The 21,198-nt window shown below is 47.2% G+C and overlaps 1 protein-coding gene across 1 annotated transcript in view; it reads right to left on the bottom strand.

The window, feature by feature from the left end:
- LOC144158459 (ATP-binding cassette sub-family C member 2-like) overlaps positions 1–21,198 on the bottom strand; it is a 117,841-nt gene that overhangs the window by 94,605 nt on the left and 2,038 nt on the right. Inside the window, exons 2-3 of the mRNA XM_077689340.1 lie at positions 20,280–20,411; positions 15,475–15,637 (exon numbers count right to left, since the gene is read on the bottom strand). Coding sequence (XP_077545466.1) covers positions 15,475–15,637; positions 20,280–20,377 — 261 coding nt within the window. The 5' untranslated portion in view covers positions 20,378–20,411. The remainder of the gene's footprint in view (positions 1–15,474; positions 15,638–20,279; positions 20,412–21,198) is intronic.

Genomic DNA, 21,198 nt, shown 5'->3' with positions numbered 1-21,198 from the left:
CAGACTCTGTTCGTTTGTCCAATGTACGTGTTTTCAAGAAGCGCCGCAAAGCTGCCATAAAAACAATATCGCACTTCATCGTCACCGTGTGGGACAAGATAAATGACACAATTGGTGCAAGTCAAATACATGCTTAAGGCTAATTAAAAGAATGTTCCCAAAGTCTATGGCGTCTCTGAAAATTATGAAGCCCTCACTATTGTTTCGGGTACATCGTAAAGGCCACTGGTTCCCACAGAGGCGAAAACGTTCACCTTGTACAGAACACCGACCTAAGGGGCACCACCTAAGGGGCACCGCCGATAAAGGGTACACCGACCTAAGGGGCAAAGTTTCAGTGCAGCTTGAGGATAGAAGTTGTTTTTTTAATGGATAAAGCGGAATTTTTACGGACACGCAATAGCACATACGGTCCGTGTAGAGTTTGCCACAAGATACGCAGATTCTGTATATAAGCAAGAAACGAACCGAGAGAAGTTATACTCAGGGCGCGATTTGACAATAAACAACTAAAAGCAAAGTCTCATCCAAGACGGCGATAAAACAAGAAGATTAGGTAAGGCAAGCAACAGTAACAGAGAAAGATGGAGCTGTTTGACGCCAATAAAGATTTGTTAAGCCCTGTTTTGTTGTTGTTAAGCCCTGTTATTGTCGCTTGAAACAGGAATGTTACCAGACGACTGGAAAGTGGGAAAGGTCATTCTGGTCCACAAATCAGGTAACAAGCAGTCGCCCCTAAATTACCGTCCCATTTCACGAACCAGCGTCTCATGCAAAATCATGGAACACGTCACATACACTCACATATTACACTTCCTGGACGCTAACAATTTCTTTCATTCTTCCCAGCATGGCTTTAGTAAATGTTTATCTTGTGAAACACAACTAGCGATATGTACTCAGAATTTGCATGCTAATCTTGACCGTAACCTCCAGACTGATGCAATCTTCCTACACTTCGCTAAAGCTTTTGACAAAGTATCACACAAACGCCTGTTACTAAAACTTGTCCAGTTGAATCTGCACCCTAAAATTCTAGCTAGCATGGATTTCAAAATCTTTTGGTAACCGTTCCCAGTTCGTCGATATTAAAAATAACTGTTCTAGCTCCCTCTCGGTAACTTCGGGCGTCCCCCAAGGGTCGGCCCTCGGAACCCTCCTGTTTTTAATATATATTAACGATCTACCCATGCACGTATCTTCTCAAATACGCATGTTTGCCGACGATTGTTTTGTATACCGCAAAATCACTAACCCTTCTGATCAAACTGCGCTTCAAAATGACCTTGACCATGTACAGCAATGGTGCGACCTGTGGTTAATGGAGCTTAATCCCACTAAATGCGAGCTCGTTTTTTTTCAACGCCAGCGTAACCCCTTGTATTCTTCTTACGTAATAGCTAACTCGACTCTTGAACAAGTTCAATCCTATAAATACCTAGGCGTCCCCTTAACCAGTGATCTTTCATGGCGCACGCATATCACGAACGTCCTATCATCAGCCAACCGATCTCTGGGTTTTTTAAAGATTGATCCGAACTAATAGTATATGCGGCTCCCATATGGAGTCCGCACCAGGTATTCTTGATCAATGAATTAGAATCGGTGCAAAACCGCGCCACTAGGTTCATTCATTCCTCATATTCATATGACATAAGCGTATCATTCCTTAAACGCGAAATTGGTTTTTCAAATCTTTCAGTGCGCCACCGCATCACCAGCTGTTGTTTGCTACACGTTTTTCTACAGCCCTCTTAATCAAACACCCTACATCATCCCACCGACGCGCATATCTCACCGCACTGCCCACCCGTATGAAATTGCCCGTCCACATGCTCACACTACTACTTTTTCTGCCTCTTTTTCCCCCGTGTAGCAGTGGACTGGAATGGCCTTCCTTGTGACGTTCCGACCATCACGTGTTCATTCACAATTAAAGAGAAGGTCACCACGCACATTTACATTTGACGACCTGTGTGCATTTATCTGTAACCCACCCCTTGCGTAATACCCTCTACATGGGTATTTAAGGTATTAAAGTAATGTTATGTGATGTGATGGGATGTGATGTGATGTGATGCTTTCCAGCGAAGACTGCTTTCGATCGGGTATCACGCTTCATCTGCTTGATGGTAGATGAGCGCACAATGTCGCGAAAACTCGAACGGACTGGTGTTTTCGTGGGCTGTGGTGTAGCTAATGTGTCTTAAACTCGCATTCCGTAGGCCGCTGGTTTTAATTTGAAGCCACCCGCCGCGGTGGTTCAGTAGCCTAGGCGTTGTGCTGCTGAACCCAGGGAGGAGGGTTCGGTCGCAACTGTGGCGGCTGATTTTCTGGTGAGGCGGAAAGCGACTAATAGCTACGGTTTAGCTCAGCTAATGTTTGATATGCAAACCAAAAGCTTGGCTTAGTCTGGTTGAGTCTTGCTTTCGCTTGGTTAACCTTTGATTTAGCTGTATTGCCGACCGCGTCTCAAAGCCGTTCGGTTCCGTTGCCCGAAACGACCTCGCGCCGCATGCATGGGAGGCTGCGGGGGTGGTTGGCTGCCTCGACCGCAGCGGCGGTGGCGACCGCTGTCGGCGCCCGCAGGCGCCAACAGCGGGACCGCCGAATCACGCGATGCGCTTCGAGAGGTGTGTGACCATGTGCATCCTCAACGAAATCGCTGGACCAAAGTCGTAAAGCTTTGCTTTGAAACGCCCGTGTGTCGAGATTTCCACGCGCGTTTAAGACGCCTTGGGAGTCGAAATTAACCCGCGGCTTACCAGTACAGCACTCCTCATAGCCCAGGCATAGCCTCAGCGCATTAAACCCCAAAAAGGTGAGCTCAGAATTTCAGGACGAAATGAAATGCCATCGATGTCGGCGGTTCTGAATTTCTCAAGGTCGACCCATTGAATTGGTTGCCGCCCTGGAGTTCTAACCCTGGGTTGGAGAGGTAATAAAATTAGGTGTAGCCACGAGCGTCAGCCCTGAATTTCGAATTTTATGGGCATTGCCACCGCGGGTATTTTTTCTCATTATATTAAAAGAGCCAAAAAGACAAATACACAATTAAAATGAAGCTTGTTGACCAAGTAAATGCGCTCAGGACTTCGACTTAGCAACGTGGCTAGATACCTTTACCTTATAATCTGACCGAACCATGTTAACAGACCAGTTTCCTAAATTGCGAAGGAAATACTATTACAAAAAACTATATAAAATGCTTGATTAGTGATTTTCCCTGAAATGTTACATGATATTAACATAATCAACCAACACGTTTTCTTGTGTATATGCTTAAAGGATACATTATTCTTAGTATGAGTTTCAACGCTACAAACATAACGCTAGAATCAATAACCTACCTGCAAAACGGTGAAAACCTGGTATCCTAACGCAGCGTTCGTGGCAGGCTAATTCTAATACAAGACATCTACAGCTGCACTCTCCTCTTTGCGCGTCACGTTGAGTAGCAGGAAGGCCCTTTAAGGGCATTTTAAAGGCGCGGCTGTTCTAAGTCGAACCTTGTCGTCTCTGCGGTGGTGTCAAGCAAGGGTGGGTTTTCAAACCCACCGGCAGAGGTCGCTCCAGTCTCACCAGGGTGAGACAGAGAAGCCCTACCGGTCATAGACAACTATGTCTGGGAAGGTTGCTACAGGACCACAGGAATGAAAAGTGGGTGAGGTGTTGGCATGCTCATTAAACGAGGAACCTACTGGCAGCGAGTGCATGAAAGATGTAATGACCATCTATTGGTTTAGAGGCACAATAAAGGAGAAAAATACATGGTTAGGATTGGTGTATCTGTGGACCAGAAGTAGTGCTAGGAAGGAAAATGAGGAAATGGCAAACTATTTGAGAAGAGATATAAACGAGTTCAAAGATTCGGGTGAAATAATCTTAGTTGGAGATATGAATGCACATATAGAAGGTTTGTATGGATGCACAGGCCACAACGGTTCTCTAGTGATAGATCTATGCCAGGAAAACCGGCTTGTAATAGTAAACACGGAAAGCAAGTGCGATGAACGAAAAAAGTGGGAAAGCGGTTGTTGTGGAAGTAGAGGAGGAATAAGGGGGCGTGCACACTATCATCATTAGTAAATAAAAGGAGGTGGAAGTGCGTTTTCCTGTTCTGCCCTACCCTTGTGTCCTGGTTTCTTGCGATTCACAACAACTTTGGTGCCGAAATCACCCGTCTTCAAGGCCTGAAAGACGACGATGGACCGTTTGAAGCCCAAGCGAACGGCACGGCGGTCCCTTCTGATGAAACTGGTGAACGAAGCCAAGGCTGCGCCCCAATCTACGCCTCCATACAAGGTGAGCTTGCAGTCTGTGCTTCAACGCTTGACAACTTGCGAGGCGGAACTCCGCACGATGAATACCGAGATGGAACCTTTGATACCTACCGAATTACTGGAAGCTGAGCTAGAGGCTGTGCTACAGTACGAAGATGAGGCGCTTAAAGCGATATAAAGCCTCAACACAGTCATAGAATCTCTAAAGAGCCCGACTGCGTCAGCTGCAGCATCTGCGACTTTGATTGACGGCTCATCACGGGAGACGCTTCAGTCATTTAGCCGTTCAACAGGACCACGGCTTCCGCAAATGGAAATAACGCCATTTCGCGGTGACATGAGCAAGTGGCTGCCGTTTTGGGAGCAGTTTGAGGCATCTATCGACATGAACCCGACATTGAGCGTAACGGAGAAATTTCACTACCACAGGAATTACCTTTCCGGAGAGACGCATCAGCAATTGCCAATTTAGAGACAACCGAAGCATGTTATAAGGATGCCATCGAGACGCTTCGCGCTAGGTTTGGAGATCCGTTCCGCATAGAACAGGAACATCTCTACCTCCTACGATCCCTAACTGCTGTACGGTCTTCCTCCGACGTGACTGGGTTACTCGGCCTGTACGATACCCTCCAGAGCCACGTTCGAGATTTGGCGGCATTGAAGGTGCCCACTTCATCATGCGCCTCGATGCTTATGGACATACTGGTTCGGAGTCCTCCTCCCGACATTGTTGTTCAGTACCATCGACGTTGTGCTGAAACTTCAACATCGACTTCTGGGGAGCGTGCTCAAACAGCCGATACGAGACTGCAAGATCTCATATAAATCATTCGTATCGAGGTTGAAAGCCGTGAGAAGTCACAACCAGTGCTTGACAAAGCGTCAAGAAATTTCGACAAGACGTATAGATGGCGCAACCAGGACCCTCACAATCCACGTCCTCCGACAGTTGCTGTCTTTCACAACGCAGGAATGCCACCGCCGAAAGAAATTCCTTGCCTTTTCTGCAAGAACAGACAACATGTCACTGAGGAATGTGCGGCCAAGCTGACGAGTACTGGCAAAAAAGAGATTCTTCGCATGGACGCACGCTGTTTTCGGTGCACGGCCAAAGGGAAGCGCTCAAGCGAATGCCGGAGACGTATCGAGTGCTCACAGTGCAAAAGAAGACACGCGACGTCTCTCTGCATGCAGCAAGGTAATAACTTTGGACAGCCGAAGACTAACGCCGAAAATGCGTATTACACATCTGCGGAGACAAGCCAAAACATAAAAGAGGGTCCCACTGTACTTCTTCAGACCATACATGTATGGGCTGTTTCCGACCAGAGCAGGATGTGTTTGCGTGCTGTCGTTGACGGGGGCAGTCAGAGAAGCTTTCTTCGGGAAGATATATCCAAGAAGCTGAAACTTCCGGTTGTCGGAGAGGTAAACTTGGCGATCAACACGTTCGGCAACACTCGGAGAACCAAAAGCCGAAAATATCGTATCGTTCGACTCAAACTACAAAGCCAGCGGTGAATGTGTCTTGGACGTCGTGGAAATTCCAGAAATATGCCAAGATATCTACTCCCATGTAGATGATATCCCATTAGTCAAGAAATTTCTAAAAAGAGGCAAAAACATCGCGGATGGTGACAACTTTGGGTGGAGTCTTGGAGACAACAGTATCGGACTGCTTATTGGCGCTGATCAGATGTGGCTAATCATGACTCCAGAGGTGACCAGAGATGCCAACTGAAGTCTTGTTGCCATCAACACCATGTTTGGATGGACATTTTAAGGTCCGACGCAACACCACATGCCTTACACGCCCGCATGCTTGGTTAGCGTGTTGCACAGCTATGCGACAACGGCCGACCATGAAGTCCCTGAAGACAAGCTTGGACGTACGTTCTGGGAACTTGAAGCCATGGGAATACTGGGAGACGACCAAGAACGCCACACAAGCACAGTATTGGAGGATTTTCAGTCTGCTATTTCCAAAGTCGATAGGCGATATGAAGTGGCTTTACGTTGAAGTTTGATTCGAAGGAATCCCTTGAAGACAACAGATCCGAAGCCCTGCGACGCTTGAATTTTCTAGTTAGACGACTCTTGAAGAAAAAAGATTTGCTAGCAAGATATGACAAGGCTATACGGCAGTATCTGGTAGACGGGCATGCTGAGGTAGTGCCAAAGCGTGACACATGCGAAGACATACCGCTATACTACATGCCCCATAGGGAGGTTCTCAAAGAAGACCGCATCACCACAAAACTTCGAGTGGTCTTCGAGGCCTCTTCGTCTCGACCACCCAGCCTTTCCCTGAATGACTGCCTAGATAAGGGCGTGAATTGGAATCCGGACATTCTGGAACTTTTACTGAGGTTCAGACGACAGAGATTCGGACTCAGCGCCGATGTTTAAAAAGCCTTACTGCAAATCGGAATACAAGAAAAGGACCGGGATGCTTTTCGATTTTTTTGGTATTCGAGCGTACCGACAGGAACTACTTTAGATCGACTAGAAGAGTGGCGCATGACTCGTGTTCCGTTTGGAGCAACATCAAGTCCCTTTATGCTCTCCGCAACGATTCGACACCACCTTAGCCAAGTTTCGGAAGACAAGAAGGAAACAGTAGAACTGTTAAAATCAACATTCTATGTTGATGATTTGTTGACCGGAGCCCAAAGCGAAGACGAGGCTGTACGCATCTATAAACAGGGTAACAAGATCATGGCAGCTGGAGGGATGCTACTTAAGAACTGGTCAACTAATTCCTGTCAACTACGAATTTTATTTGACAGAAACGAGAAACAAATGGCCGCACTGAGGAAAGAGGAACCAGTCTTACCATCAGTTATCTTCGTGATGTTCTTTTCCCCGGGGCTTCTCCTCCAAGCCGCAGCAGCGCTGAGGATCTGACCCCGGGTATCCTCAACCGACAGACTCAGCCTCCGATACAAAACTGTACATTTATTTACAGCCCGGCGGGCGACTAAAAAACAGGACTCGCGCGGAGCTCGAAGACGGCGGGCCGAGCTCTCCCGCGCCCGGACCGCGTCTCTCTGTCTTCATCTTCTCTTCCTCCTGACGCTGACGGCCGGGGAAGAAGGAAAAGCCAGTTGTCTCCGTCGGTGGCCATCGCATGTGCTGGTGGTTAAGAGATCCGGTGCGCGCAGGCGTTCGAAATGCGCGGCGTCTCAAGGCGCCGCGCGACACGTGCATTTCATTTGTGCGCTGCTCGCCCCAGGGCCCCCGCCAGTTCGTGCGTCGAAGCGCCCGACACCTCCACCACCACTGTGAAACATAACTTCAGGAATGTTTCACACACGAAACACACACCACACACACTTTTGGCACGTGCACCATCGTTCCTTCAGTTTGACGACACAAGAATCAGCACGGCCAGTGCCCCTTGACCCTGGCTGCAGATCACCATGACAAAATAGGCACAATCCTGATCTAGCTCATTCAGAGCGAGCGGCCTTTAGAAGGTGGTATGCACCCGCCGTCGTCGTCCGAAAAGACCCTTGCCATGCGGCGCACCCCGTCACACAACAGTAACAGGGCCCCCTCTCCTCCCCGCTTTCTCGCTCGTGAAGGGACCGCTGCTGCCTCGTCGGCCTGCGTTGCAGCCACGCTGCACTGCGGTGAAGCTGGCTGACGCTTCCTCCCCTTTTTGTCCGAACACCCCAGTTCAGCCAATCCTGAGCTCGGAGCGCCGTGCTCCACTACGCGCTGTTCGTCAGCGTAATCAGCAGACGGCTGCTTAGCGGTCACATCAACGCTGACATGCCATGCTGGAGAGGCTATTTCTTCAGCCACTCCTTCAGTCCTACCTGCAATTACCTGGGGCTGCACTACACGAGCGGCCGTACCCTGATTTGCACTTTCCTCTCTCACTTCGCTGGAGCTTCCCATGGCAATCGCACTCTCGCGACCTGACATCTCGGTATCTAGAGAAACACAGGATGCAGTGGGCATGACACCAACTGCATCCTCGCGCGATTCCCGGGTTGCTGCATCCTGCAAAGCTCTTGGCCGCTCGGCCATGCTCCCGGAATGTTCTGCGCCTCCGCACGCTGCGACGACGGGCTCACGCTCACCTGAAGCCAGCCCCAGCCCCTTCAGAACGGCTGACTTAAGAACCTCATTGTCCTTCCGCTCCTTTCTGTGGGAACCCTCGTGTTCGGCCGTTAACGAACCACTGTTCACGCACGAAGCGCCGTTGTCTACCACACACCGTTGTGTGACGCAAGGAGTCGCGAGGGGCTCATCGGCAACATGAACACTAACATGCGACGCAGCGGAGCCTTTCTCTCTTGCCATCAGCTTCATCACGGGCATGCGTACACTCTCATTCACCTTTGACTGCCTGTCATTTACCAACGCAGCCTCGCGCGTAACACCTTCCTTCACCTCCATCTTCATTTCGGTGAAATTCCCTACGCGGGATGCTTCACTATCCTGCTCCCCGGTTGCAGGAAATCTCAACGCCCCCGAAGGAACGCACGCCACTATCCTCTCTTCGCCTTTCCCGCGAGATTCTGATCGTGCCGAATCCCGCGAAACAGGAGGCTTACGCACGCCCAGTGAATGGGTTCCACCCAGCACATCTTTCGGCGTCCTGGCGCACCCCAGTCCGCTCTCTCCCTCAGTACCGAACATTACTCGTTGAGCAATCGGTGAGGCAGGAACATTGTTAGCTCTCTTGAAACGTTCACTCTTCGAACTTTCCGCTGCTAACTCTGCCTCAGCGATTCTCAATTTCGCCTGCAATAGCGCCTTCTGCTCAGCGAATGACATGGCTGACCTAATCCTGACGCTCGCTGTCTCGTCAGCCCTCACACATTAACTCCATCTCACCATGCCTAGCTAACCGGCCTCCATTATCTCAGGGCTCCGCATGAAGCACCCCCTACATGTCATGGTGAGCCACGCACCCAGGATCAAGAGAGGCACTGACCTGCATAGCTCGGTGCTTGTGGTGATGGGCTGGATCCGTCGAGGTGGCGATCCGTATCCACGCGGCGCCGGTCGCGTTCTCGTACTCGGGGCTGGAGGGGTGATCCGGCTCCTTCCGCAGAGGCGTCCACCAAACAATGGCCCGCCGACTTCTCGCCTGCCGACAGCTCGCTGCTCCTGCCGCTCCTCGTTCAGTGGGCTGCTGATGCCTCCACTGACCGCTGGTCAAGCTGCTTCTCCGCCGCTCAGCAGGCCGTAGACACTGCCACGGTCTCCGTTGAGAAGTTCGCTGAGCGCCGGTCGAGCCGCTTCTCCTCCTGGGTCGCGAGCTCGCTGCTCCTGCCGATCTCGTACAGCAGACCGCAATTTCTCCGCGTGCTCTGTCCGTCGAGGAGCCCGTCTCGCCCGCCGGCTGGCTGAGTCGTCGCCGTTGAAGATGCTGTCGACTGCGCCAGTTATCTTCGTGATGTTCTTTTCCCCGGGGCTTCTCCTCCAAGCCGCAGCAGCGCTGAGGATCTGACCCCGGGTATCCTCAACCGACAGACTCAGCCTCCGATACAAAACTGTACATTTATTTACAGCCCGGCGGGCGACTAAAAAACAGGACTCGTGCGGAGCTCGAAGACGGCGGGCCGAGCTCTCCCGCGCCCGGACCGCGTCTCTCTGTCTTCATCTTCCCTTCCTCCTGACGCTGACGGCCGGGGAAGAAGGAAAAGCCAGTTGTCTCCGTCGGTGGCCATCGCATGTGCTGGTGGTTAAGAGATCCGGTGCGCGCAGGCGTTCGAAATGCGCGGCGTCTCAAGGCGCCGCGCGACACGTGCATTTCATTTGTGCGCTGCTCGCCCCAGGGCCCCCGCCAGTTCGTGCGTCGAAGCGCCCGACACCATCGAAGGATAGAAAGTTTTCGGCATTGCTTGGGAAGACGACGATGCACTTCATGTGAGCATGATGAAGTCAACAATACCTTTGTTGGGCAAAACACCAGCAACAAAGCGGATTGTGCTACAAGCTATCGCAGGAATTTTCGACCCACTCGGAGTGATATGCCCACTCGTAGGCAAGGGCACAATTCTGTTTCAGTAACTCTGGACAGAAAAGATCAGTTGGGATTTGCCTCTACCTCCGCACATGCAGGAAGAATGGTTGCCTTGGTCGAACAATGTCTGCAAGCTAGAAGACATCAAAATTCCCCGCTACCTGTTTTATGGGCATGAGAAACCACCTGGAAACTTGGAGGTACACGTTTTTTCTGATGCGAGTCCTCAAGCCTATGACGCCGTGGCGTACCTTCGTTTTTTGAGCAACACCACATCAGCAGAAACTACGTCCTTGTTTTCCAAGTCGAGAGTAGCACCAATCCGAAAGCTGACAGTGCCCAAACTCGAACTTATGGGAACTCTCGTAGCCGCAAGAATGGGGGAATACCTTAACAGGAAGGTCTTCAGTGGCACTACAACCATTGGGTACTGGACGGCTTCGTCAATCTCGTTGGGATGGATAACTGGTAACAAAAGGCTGGAACCATTTGTCGCTAACCGAGTTTCCGAAATTCGTCAGACGACTGATCCCTCACAATGGAGACACTGTCCTGGATCAAATAACCCAGCCGATCTAATCACATGAGGTTGTTCGGGTGAAGAGCTACTCGGAGACCAACTGCGGTGGAAAGGTCCTGAGTGGCTGAGACTGACTCCGAATGCATGGCCAGAGAATATTCTCAGCGTTCACCCCGACTATTCTATGCCAAACGCTGTACACGTCGTACTCACCAGTTGCACACGAAGCATCGAAGCCGACGTCGTAGATATTCACAAATTCAGCGACTTGCATAAGCTGGTCAGAGTAATGGCATGGGTATTACGGTTCTGTTTCAAGACACGTGAGCGTCCCAAGGGTCCACTCACTACACGAGAACTTCAGTCAGCGGAGCGGTTTCTGATAAAACAAGAGCAAGAGAAACACTGCAAGCAAGAACTCGCCGATTTCAAAACATCGAGGATTTGCAAAACTTCGCCTATCATGGCGCTTCAACCATTCATTGCCGACTACGGCTTGATGCGCGCCCGAAGCCGACTGTGTAATTTTCAAGTCACCGAAGAAACTAAAAACCCGGTGATGTTACCTACCAATAGCCATTTTACGGACCTAATAATTACCGCTACTCACCGTAGACTCCTGCACAGCGGGGTCAGAGACGTCCTGATAGACGTTCGCGAACAATTCTGGGTACCAAAAGCCCGTCAGCGCATCAAATCCATCATTTACAGATGCCCAACTTGTCGAAAATACATGGCGAATCCAGGTTCTGCTTCTACACCACCGGTTCCAGCTGACAGACTTCGGAAGTCAAGTCCGTTCGACGTCTTGGGCATTGACTTTGCTGGACCACTGCTGGTTAAAGACGGAGTGACAAAGACGTATATTCTTTTGGTAACTTGGCCGTGACGAGAGCCATATACTTAGAACAAGTTTCCAGTATAAAGACAGACTCATTCATCTTGGCATTCAAGCGATATATAGCGCGAAGAGGAGTGCCCAGTACCATCTACTCCGAAAATGGCAATACTCTTAGACGCGCCAACAGAGAGCTAAGATCAATTTTCCGCGTTTCCGCTTCTCCTGAAATTCAAGACTTCTGCACTAAACAGGCGATAACTTGGAAGTTCAACGCAGAGGCTTTTGGGAGACACTTGTTTGCAGCGTGAAGCGAGCTCTGCGAACTGTTCTCGGCAGAGCTTCAGTGAATGCAGAGCAATTGAACACTATCCTGTGCGAAATCGAAGCGGTAGTTAACTCTCGCCCGCTTACTTTTGTGAGCAATTCTATCGGTGAACCCGAAGTTTTGACCCCCGCTCACTTTCTCATCAGTAAACGACTGACTGCTCTATCCACCGTTCAACTCGATCTCCTAGAACAACGTGCTACCGACATAGCCAAAAAATGGTATTATCGACAGGCTCTGATGAACGCATTTTGGCTGCGATGGGAGAAGGACTATGTGCTTCAACTTTCATCGTTTCATCATGCTCATACAAAGAATTCTGCACCTCTGAAGATTGGAGACGTCGCCCTTATAGAAGGAAGAGGCCCAAGAGGATTCTGGAAAACGGGAGTAATAGAACAGACATTTCCTGGGCGTGACAACGCAGTTCGTGCATGCAAAGTTCGACTTTAGGCAGGACAGTTCTTTACGCGTCCCGTACAAACATTGTATCCCCTGGAAATCGTCAAAAGCCCGGGGGAGGGGGGAGGATTTTGTGGAAGTAGAGGAGGAAGAAGGGGGCTTGCACACTCTTATCATTAGTAAATGAAAGGAGGTGGAAGTGCGTTTTCCAGTTCTGCCCTACCCTGGCGTCCTGGTTTCTTGCTATTCACAACAGCGGTTACAGAGAGTCCAGCATAGACTATATATCTCCGAAACAGTATACAAAAGCTTGCGGGAAATGAGGATAGATGAAAACGAAACAGACAGCTTAGGAAGCGACCAGAAGCGGCTTACCCTGCACTTTGGAGGCGCAACACGGAGAAATTTAGAAATCTGTACAAGCGGAGGAACTAATCTTAACAATGAACAGTGAAAGATCATCGCTGATATTATGAAAGAATAAATTGATATGTACCCAGACATAGATTGGGAGTATGACGAAATGATCGCGTTCATAAAGGGTAAGATGAATGAAGCAAAGCAACGAAACCGATGGAAAGGGAAGAGAAAACCGAGAAGCTGGTGGAATAAGAAAATAAAAGAGGCTATTGACCAGCGAAGAAAGGCGTCGAGAGAACATAGAGAGGCAAAAACAACTGGTATGGAACCGGAGGAAGGGAAGGAAAAATGGGATGTCTACCGGGAAAAGAAACTAGAGGGGCAGAAAATGGGGCAAGCGAAACCAGAAAAGCGAACAATGCATGGCAGAAATACGAAAAAAGGACAAAAGCGCATCCAAGAACTTTTGTAACTATGTAAAATTACTAATCTCAAGAAATAATATCCACTAAAAATTTTGGATGGATGAGGAGGGGAAACATTTAGAAGGAGAGCACGCATTGGCGCATATTCATCGAGTGATTAGTGAGACGTTTGAGTAAATAAAGGTAGGGAAGCCTGCACTGATAACATCAGTGCCACAGAATGCGAAAAGAGAGTAAGCTTGAGCAATCTTGATTGGAAAAAAGCAGAGAAAAAGGTTTCCCCAAAACAGTAGTTGGCCCGGAGGGAATACCAATGCAGCTGATGAACCTGCCGTTACTTAAAAGTAAGGCATCGTTTATGAGGGCAATAGATAAGGTGACACAAACCAAACAAAAACCAGATTATTGGCTAGAAGGTAGGATGAATTTAATACATAAAGGCAGAGTTAACTAAGCCAGTATTCATTCATACAGACCACTCACAGTAACGTCAGTGGCGCATATATTCGTAATACTGGCGATACATTCAGGTTTTCCAGCATGGACGGAAGAAAATGAAATCTTTGGGGGACCGCAGATTTGATGCAGACAAAACAGGCGATTGGATGATAATTTGTTTGTGATAACACAGTACATCAAAATTGCGAAGGCGCCGAACAGACGATTACGGATGACAACGTAAATATAGAACTGGTGTGGAGAAGGCTGAAACTCCAGGGATTAAATGACGAGTGAGTACAATTCCTTATAGCGATCTATAAAGGTAATAGAGTGCAGCGGACTTGGGAAGGGCAGAAATGTGCACAACCGGTCAGCACCAATCGGGCACAGAAACAAGGACGTCCTTCGAGCCAAAGAAATATTAAGCTTTATATAGCATAGGGTTAGAAAGAAAACTAGAATAAAATCAATTCGCGTTCAATCTAACGCATATGTTGCAAGGCGAAGTGGTACAACAGTGCATTCCGGGAATGCTAGACGCAAACGGTAATGTTCTTTTAGCTGATAACCAGCCCGGTATGCACCAGCTCATAAATATTAGCGGTCAGGGAGCCACCAACCCCGGGTTAAATTTTAGCGCGGAAAAATCGGGAGTAATGGTTTTCAATGACGCTACCACTGACGCAAAGTCAATCCAGCATGCCGAATTACCCAGAGTCAACTAATATAAATATTTGGGACTGTGGATAAAGGAAGGCTACAAATACTTAAGAACTTACGAGGAGCAACATAAGGAAGCGATTCGCAGCTATAATGAAGGATAGAGCTCTGTGGGGGTATAGCAAATATGAAGTAGTGAGAGGAATGTGGAAAAAAGTAATGGTTCCGGGTCTCACGCTTGCGAATGCAGTACCCTGCTTAAAATGAGGCGCTCTAGCACGCCTTGATGTGAAACACAGAACGGTAGGCCGTTTGGCCTTACGAGCGCATGGCAAAACAACTAACGAAGCAGTGCAGGGAGATAAAGGCTGGGCGTAGTTTGAATTTCGAGAAGCGCAGAGTAAAATATGCTTTGAGATGAGGTTGAGAGCAATAGATGAACGTAGGTGGAGAGCTAAATTTTTTAGGTAACTATACATGAAAAGCCTGGACACGCAGAGGCTAAGGAAGACTAGACGGCTAACGATGAAATACGGAAATAACAATGAAGAATCCAAGACAGCCAAGGTAACCAAAAAAACAGGCAAGCAGATAGAAACGAATAAATGAAGAAACAAAATGGAAGCTAAAACTATGGTATAGATGTACAGGGCTGAGAAATTAGGCATCAGACAGCGAAATTTCTAAGATAATTTCAAAGGCAGTGCTTTGCTTTTTGAGGCTTGAGCAGGTTAATGTACTTGCGAACTAAGAGCTTTGTGTGGAAGTATACACAGAATGATGGAGTATGCGTGGTCTGCGGGACCACACATACGTCTAGCAACGTCTTTTTCTGAATATTTTCATGAGAAGGGAACCATATATGTCTTTGCGGTAGAGGTCACACCTGCTTGGTGCGTGGAGGGTTCACCTTTTGAGTGTCATACAAAGTGCACTCAAAAAACATTCATAACTTTTTATTTTTAGGTCTTTTTATGCAGACCAAGTTATTGCGGCCTCTGTTAAGAAATTGCGGTCACATCTTGCTTGTTTGTGAGCGTGTGCGCACCATCCAGGGTAAATACAAGTAAGACACTTTGCTCAAATAAGCAATTTTAAGCAATGCCCCTGTAAGAAAAAGGACTAGCTCTTTAGAAAAAAAAACACCACCGCCGAGAAGTATTATGCCACATCATTGCAAATGTTCGTATTTAAGTTCAGGTGCGGTCAAAATGCCGGACTATCTCACCTTGTGGAAGATGAGCCCCATAAATATGCAACGAATTCTGCAGCACACTCTCAGCACCACGTCCATCTGGTAGCAGGAGACCAGAAACTCCATAGTCGTAGTAGCGGCGAAAAGCACCACTGCAACCGTCATGCTCTCGTCGCTGCAGCTATTTATTAGCAACCTTAAATTCAGAAAAAATCAACATAATTTGCGGTATTTGCAATAATTAGATAAAAGTCTTGTAAGGGCCAATAACCATCACATTTTTAATGTGGCCATTTATAGGTACACGGTCATCCTAAACAAATACACGGCAAAGAGCTGATCCCGTCGACAACTAACACTGCTGTTAATAGGCCAGAAGTAGGCACCAACTTTATGTTCCGGCATGGGGAGAAATGGTAGAGTACACTGTGCATGACAAAGCAGGAACACTGCAAATAAATATAACGGCCACTTTCACCGTGCTGACGAGGTTTTAATCGATGCATAACAACGGGAGCAGATGTGATTACGTGTTAAACTGATGGATGAGTTTGCTTTATAGCTCTGCCAATGTAGATTGTGAAGGTCTATCCTGCAAAACCGCAAGAATATAAGCTTTTTTTCACGCGCAGTGAGAGGTTTTTTCATCTTGTAACACGTGATCATCAATCTAGGAGGTCCCATCTGAAGTCGAAAAGTAGTCAAAGTTGTCGGCCGCACAAATAGGCCGACAACATACATCTTCGAATTAGGGACAGTCGTAGGGTGAGGACGCGATGCTAGTTGCTCAAGCGTCTCCCTTTTTGCGAGAGGTATCGCTTCCTGCCCAAAGCCAATTGCGATGCACTGTATGGCTTTCGTAAACGTGACAGTCGTTGTGCAGAGTAATACCTAAGGTAGTTCCCGAAGTCTTATGCGCTAGGAGCAAATCGCACCCACACGCAATACCAATCACGTTGGCTGCGATCGTATATATGCGCCGTCCTGACGGATGCATTGGCTCCGAAGCGTAACGTGGCTGCAAAAACAACTAATAAGGTGGCCTGATATCTACTTGTTGTATGCAATTGCTTGACATTTGTCCTACGACTACGCTTTAAAGTCTTGCGGTGAGAGCCGTTACACCTACAGCTTCAAACACAAGGACGTATTCCTTGCTAGCTAGGCGCGTCGTTAAGCCCGAAAACATTTTAAACTAGCCACTCTACGGCTGCAGAAAGCGAACGACCACGGCCGTCATAATGTCATAGCAGATTCATCAGTTTCTATAGGCCGCTCGTAAACTTACCGAACCACAATAGTCAAAAATAGACTAGGAGGACTGGGAAGTGACGACGACTACTGCCGTGAGTCGATCACGGCTGATTCACGAAACCTTATTGTATGCCGCGTCAGCATATATAGATGGTCAAATGTATTCCCACATACCTATAGTGTTACTACAGTGTAACCCTGGTTATACGTCTCCGGGTTTTCCGAGAACCCGGGTTTTACGACGAACTTGTCGAGTCCCCGCGAAGTCGCCTTAGAGACAATGCATTAAAAAGCTCGGTTATGCGACGCGATTTCATGCCTTGTCGGCGTTATCTGACGACGCACGCGAAGGGCGCGACCGACCGGCGAACGAAATGGAAGTGCCACGGGCCTGTTCAGCGGGCCTTGATCCCGCTCAGTTGGTTCTCTCCGGCATAACTTCCTTCTCCGCCTCATCTTTCGTTTCTCTTCTCTCCAGCAGCCACCCACTCCCCTGCACAGTCGCTTTCCCCCTCTCGTCTCTGGCGTCTTTTGTTGCGAAGCGGCCGCAGGGGTAGTTCGCACAGTGCAGGCGTTCAGTTTCCCGCGTAGCGTTGACTAGCCAACAACGTTACCCTGAAAGGCTTGGGCTTCGCCGTGTGTTTTTCGTGATTGTGATTCGCAGTAGCTGGCGGGAATCACGGTAGTTAATTGCGGTGAAAGGTTTATTGACAGCTGCACTGAATTATTGTTCCCGCATTTACTTTTTTAGTGATTTGGGTCACAGAGACCTTCTAAGCATTACTTTGTAGTTTAAATTGAAGATTTTTGCTAATTCTTTGCGTGAAATTGATTTATGGGCGGAATTGTGGCTGTTCGGATTTTACGACGCCTGCATTTTACGATGCTTTTTCACGGTCCCGTGAAGGTCCTGTTATCGGGGTTCATTTGTAGTCCTAAATGTTTCTCTGAATTGAATTGGAGGATATGGAATGGATATTCCAGGTACAGTCAGTTAGAAGTCAAGTTTTACAAAGCCAATCTCAAAAGATTTTATCCCCTGTTTGGTCTACTTGTCATTCAGTGCACACTTCCCTGGTATATGACAAAATTTAGAAATACCAACTCAATTAGGCTTTACAAGATAAAGCTATCCGTAGTATTTCCCATTACCAACCAGATTCCAAAGAAACACTGCTGCTTTCGATGTAAGATAGGGCCTCTTCGAAGAATATTAAGGCCTTGTCTGTCGAATTTCTTTCGGAATTGCATCATGGCATAAAACAATTTCCACTCCATTTGTCAGTTATTCAACAACATTGCTGATTTAGGCAGGATACGCCGTATCAAAAACGCGCCCAGTCGACATAATACTTAGTTATTAAAATCAATGTCATACACATTACCTCTACTGAATAAGAAATGGGAACAACAATGTGTTATGGTTCACAATTCTCTTTTCAAAGTGACAGCTAAACGCTTTGTTAGAAATATAACTGTTGATGGAAAAGGGCACCGTGAGCATTTCTTTTATTTTAGTTGTGTTTTTCCCTATGTGCACAATTGTACATTCTATGTGTTCTGTCTTGTACATAAGCTCATTTATAAACTGCTCACTATTGTTCTCAAATGGTAAGTAGGTCATTCAAACATGTTTATTTTTGCATGAAACACTGCCGTTTGGAAGGGTAATCAGGTACCTTGAAGCAATACGTAACACCTTCTCCTGTGATTCTAACACGAAGTGTTTTTTTGAAATATGAATCTGTCATTAATTGCCAGAACCATTTTATGATTTGCATATGTTATTATCTGCGAGTATTTGTCACTCCTTGTTCGAGGTTCTGCATAAGAAACGTTTATGTATTCACGCTAAATTAAATGGGCAGATATCAGCCCACAACAATAGCCATCTTCAATACCGGAAAACTTCGTCGAAACTCTGAATCATGTGATACTTCCGTTTTTATCTGTTGACGGCAACGGTCTGCTCAAACACCTTTACCTACTGCAGGGAAATATTGCTTGTACGCGGGGCGAGGTCTTTTCCCCTATTACGGCTAATTTTAAACTACAGATCAAAACCCTGTGAGCTGCCTTTTTTCTCAGAAAAGGCGGCCAGACCTGAGCACTTGTTTTAGGCTGTGAATGCGAAAGCGAATGTGTGGATTCGAGCTCCCAGATTATACTTTCTAGTATTAAGCTGCGAGTAGAGTTGAGAGCTTTCCCGTACGATATCAGAGGTGTACTGTTGTTAAAAACCTGACGTTTTTTCAAGTAATCGATCTGCTTCTCGAAATTCTACCAATAGTTTCAAGTTAATCTCTCCGCATAGTTAGTTTAATGTGGTCACGTATGACGTGAAAACACTGTTACCAAACCTCGGGGATTTTATGGGAACTCGTTCACGGGGGGAAGCCTAATGTGTGAAGCCTCAATTTGAACAGCACTGTTCCCCTGTCAATACGGAACTGGCGCCGAGGCCTATGTACGGCGGAGGAAGGAGGTGGCACAGTTTTGCTAGGGACTAAATTTAGGCCTAACAAGATGCCTCGAGGTATAAAGTCATGAGCCAATCGACGCACTACTACTATGCCGTTCCTTGGCACTTTGTAATGCTCAACTCGCAGGTTATCCACAGTTCAACCTAAGCGTAATAGTTTAGTCGTCACGTCATGCTTCGATGTCTACCGTCAGCAAGCGCCACCTATTCAAAAGCGCTGGTGTACTCATTCTACTTACAGGTTGCTGGTATCCGTTCATGCCGTTGAAGTTTCAAGCAAAACAATAGGAGTAATCTCTAATGCTTTTTTTGACAGGAGGTATATTACTGTGGCTAAGTACTACATACCCACTGAATAGCTAATGCCCGCAGTAGTACTGGTCAACATTTTATTAGGAGGAGTGTATGGCGATCCGTTGCACGTTGCTAAAAACGCTGCCATCGACGGAGCCAACTGGGGCCCGAAACAACCACTAGATGAATCTGCTAGTCTGTGCACATCGCGTACGTCCAGGGAAGTTTGCACACACAAGATATATGCCCATACACTTTATCCTTTGTGCGTCCCCTAAGCCTACCACGGCATTACCTACACGCAGATCAGCGCATACTTCTAGTGGTTTATCGCACAGTCCTTTATAAGCAAGGGTTAGCTCTACTTTTTCTCCTTATTCCGGGATTAACGGAGTCAAACTGCCTCTTCTTTTAATACCTATAGAAATAAACGTCCCATTTATTAAGAGAAACATGGTTAAAACGCAAAACAGTCTCTCATGCAGCGTGGGTCAAAGTACAAAAGTCGCCAAGGGATAGACGTCTGCTTCCTAACGCGATGGTCCCAGATGATATTCAAACAACGGGGAACGTTTTACAGGCGCTTGATATGCCTCTGTTTATCATCATAATCATCGTTTTGGGAAGCCCACTGTGTAAAGTTAGCTCTTCTACAGTGCGTTTTGGCGCGAAATCGAACGTCTTCAAGGTGGCATAGAAAGCTTTCCTTTATTATATCAAGCTAACAACTGCAAGAAGGAAGGCACAAACTTTTGCACTTTTAAGCCACTAGATTTTAGTGTGAGATACCCTGTGTAGCACTACTTACTCGAGCGCAGGGATTCGTGCGAAGAGACAAGCGAAGTATGCCGCATAGACGAGACCAATTTGCAGCAAGTCGATCCAGAACACCTTGAGCACAGTCATCACAAACACCCTTCGTTTTCCTTGAAAAACCCGACTGTAGAGGGAATGAAAAGTGGGTTGCGAATCTCAGTTATTCCCTCACTGCGCGATAACATTCTTTAGCGAATTTATTGCCAGCTATCACTGATTAACTCTCAGCACATTTATGAACAGCAAACCTCATCGTCACAACGTCTGATTCCGACCTGCGAAAGTGCGACATCTGGTACGGTATTTAGACGAACAGTTTTTGTCTAAGAAAGAATTTAGTGCTTTAAATACTACGCGCTTGTAATATTCGCCTAGAATTCACTACGTCGGTTTTCTTGGTTTTATTGGGTGTGAGGCAATATATAAATAAACGCTGAGGTGGTTTATATGTACTGTAGGTTTGACTAATACAGATGAATTCCCTTTGGATAGCCTCTTCATAAGAAGCCGAACCTACCACTAGTTTACGTGCTCGAAACACTAAATTCAGTTATTGACAATTTTAAGCGACCTGCGAGCAGCATCAACTTGATCAATAATTGGATAATAACTTGATAATAAGTTGATAAAAACTTTTAATAAAAAATAAACAGAAAGTTCAGCGCAAGGCATCGATGGTGCTGTGTGAATGCATCATCCGTCTTTGGTGGTACGCAATGTTAAAGCAAGAGCATTACACATAAAGAAAAATAGAGAAAGCGTACCCAGAGCAAAGGACGATTAAAAGCAAATATAGGGTAAACGTTCTAGGCAAATAAAAGTTATGGCATGGCTAATACAAGCCCACACTTTCGCGCAAAAAAACTGAGATGTATTTCAAGTAAATAATATGAGTTACAATCCTCTATTGT

Source organism: Haemaphysalis longicornis, unplaced genomic scaffold (genome assembly GCF_048455015.1).
Source record: "Haemaphysalis longicornis isolate Haplotype H1 unplaced genomic scaffold, Haemaphysalis longicornis Haplotype H1 scaffold_10, whole genome shotgun sequence".
Taxonomy (NCBI): Eukaryota; Metazoa; Arthropoda; class Arachnida; order Ixodida; family Ixodidae; genus Haemaphysalis; species Haemaphysalis longicornis.
The sequence above is the reverse complement of the archived record's forward strand: the minus strand, read 5'-3'. Positions and strand labels throughout refer to the sequence as shown.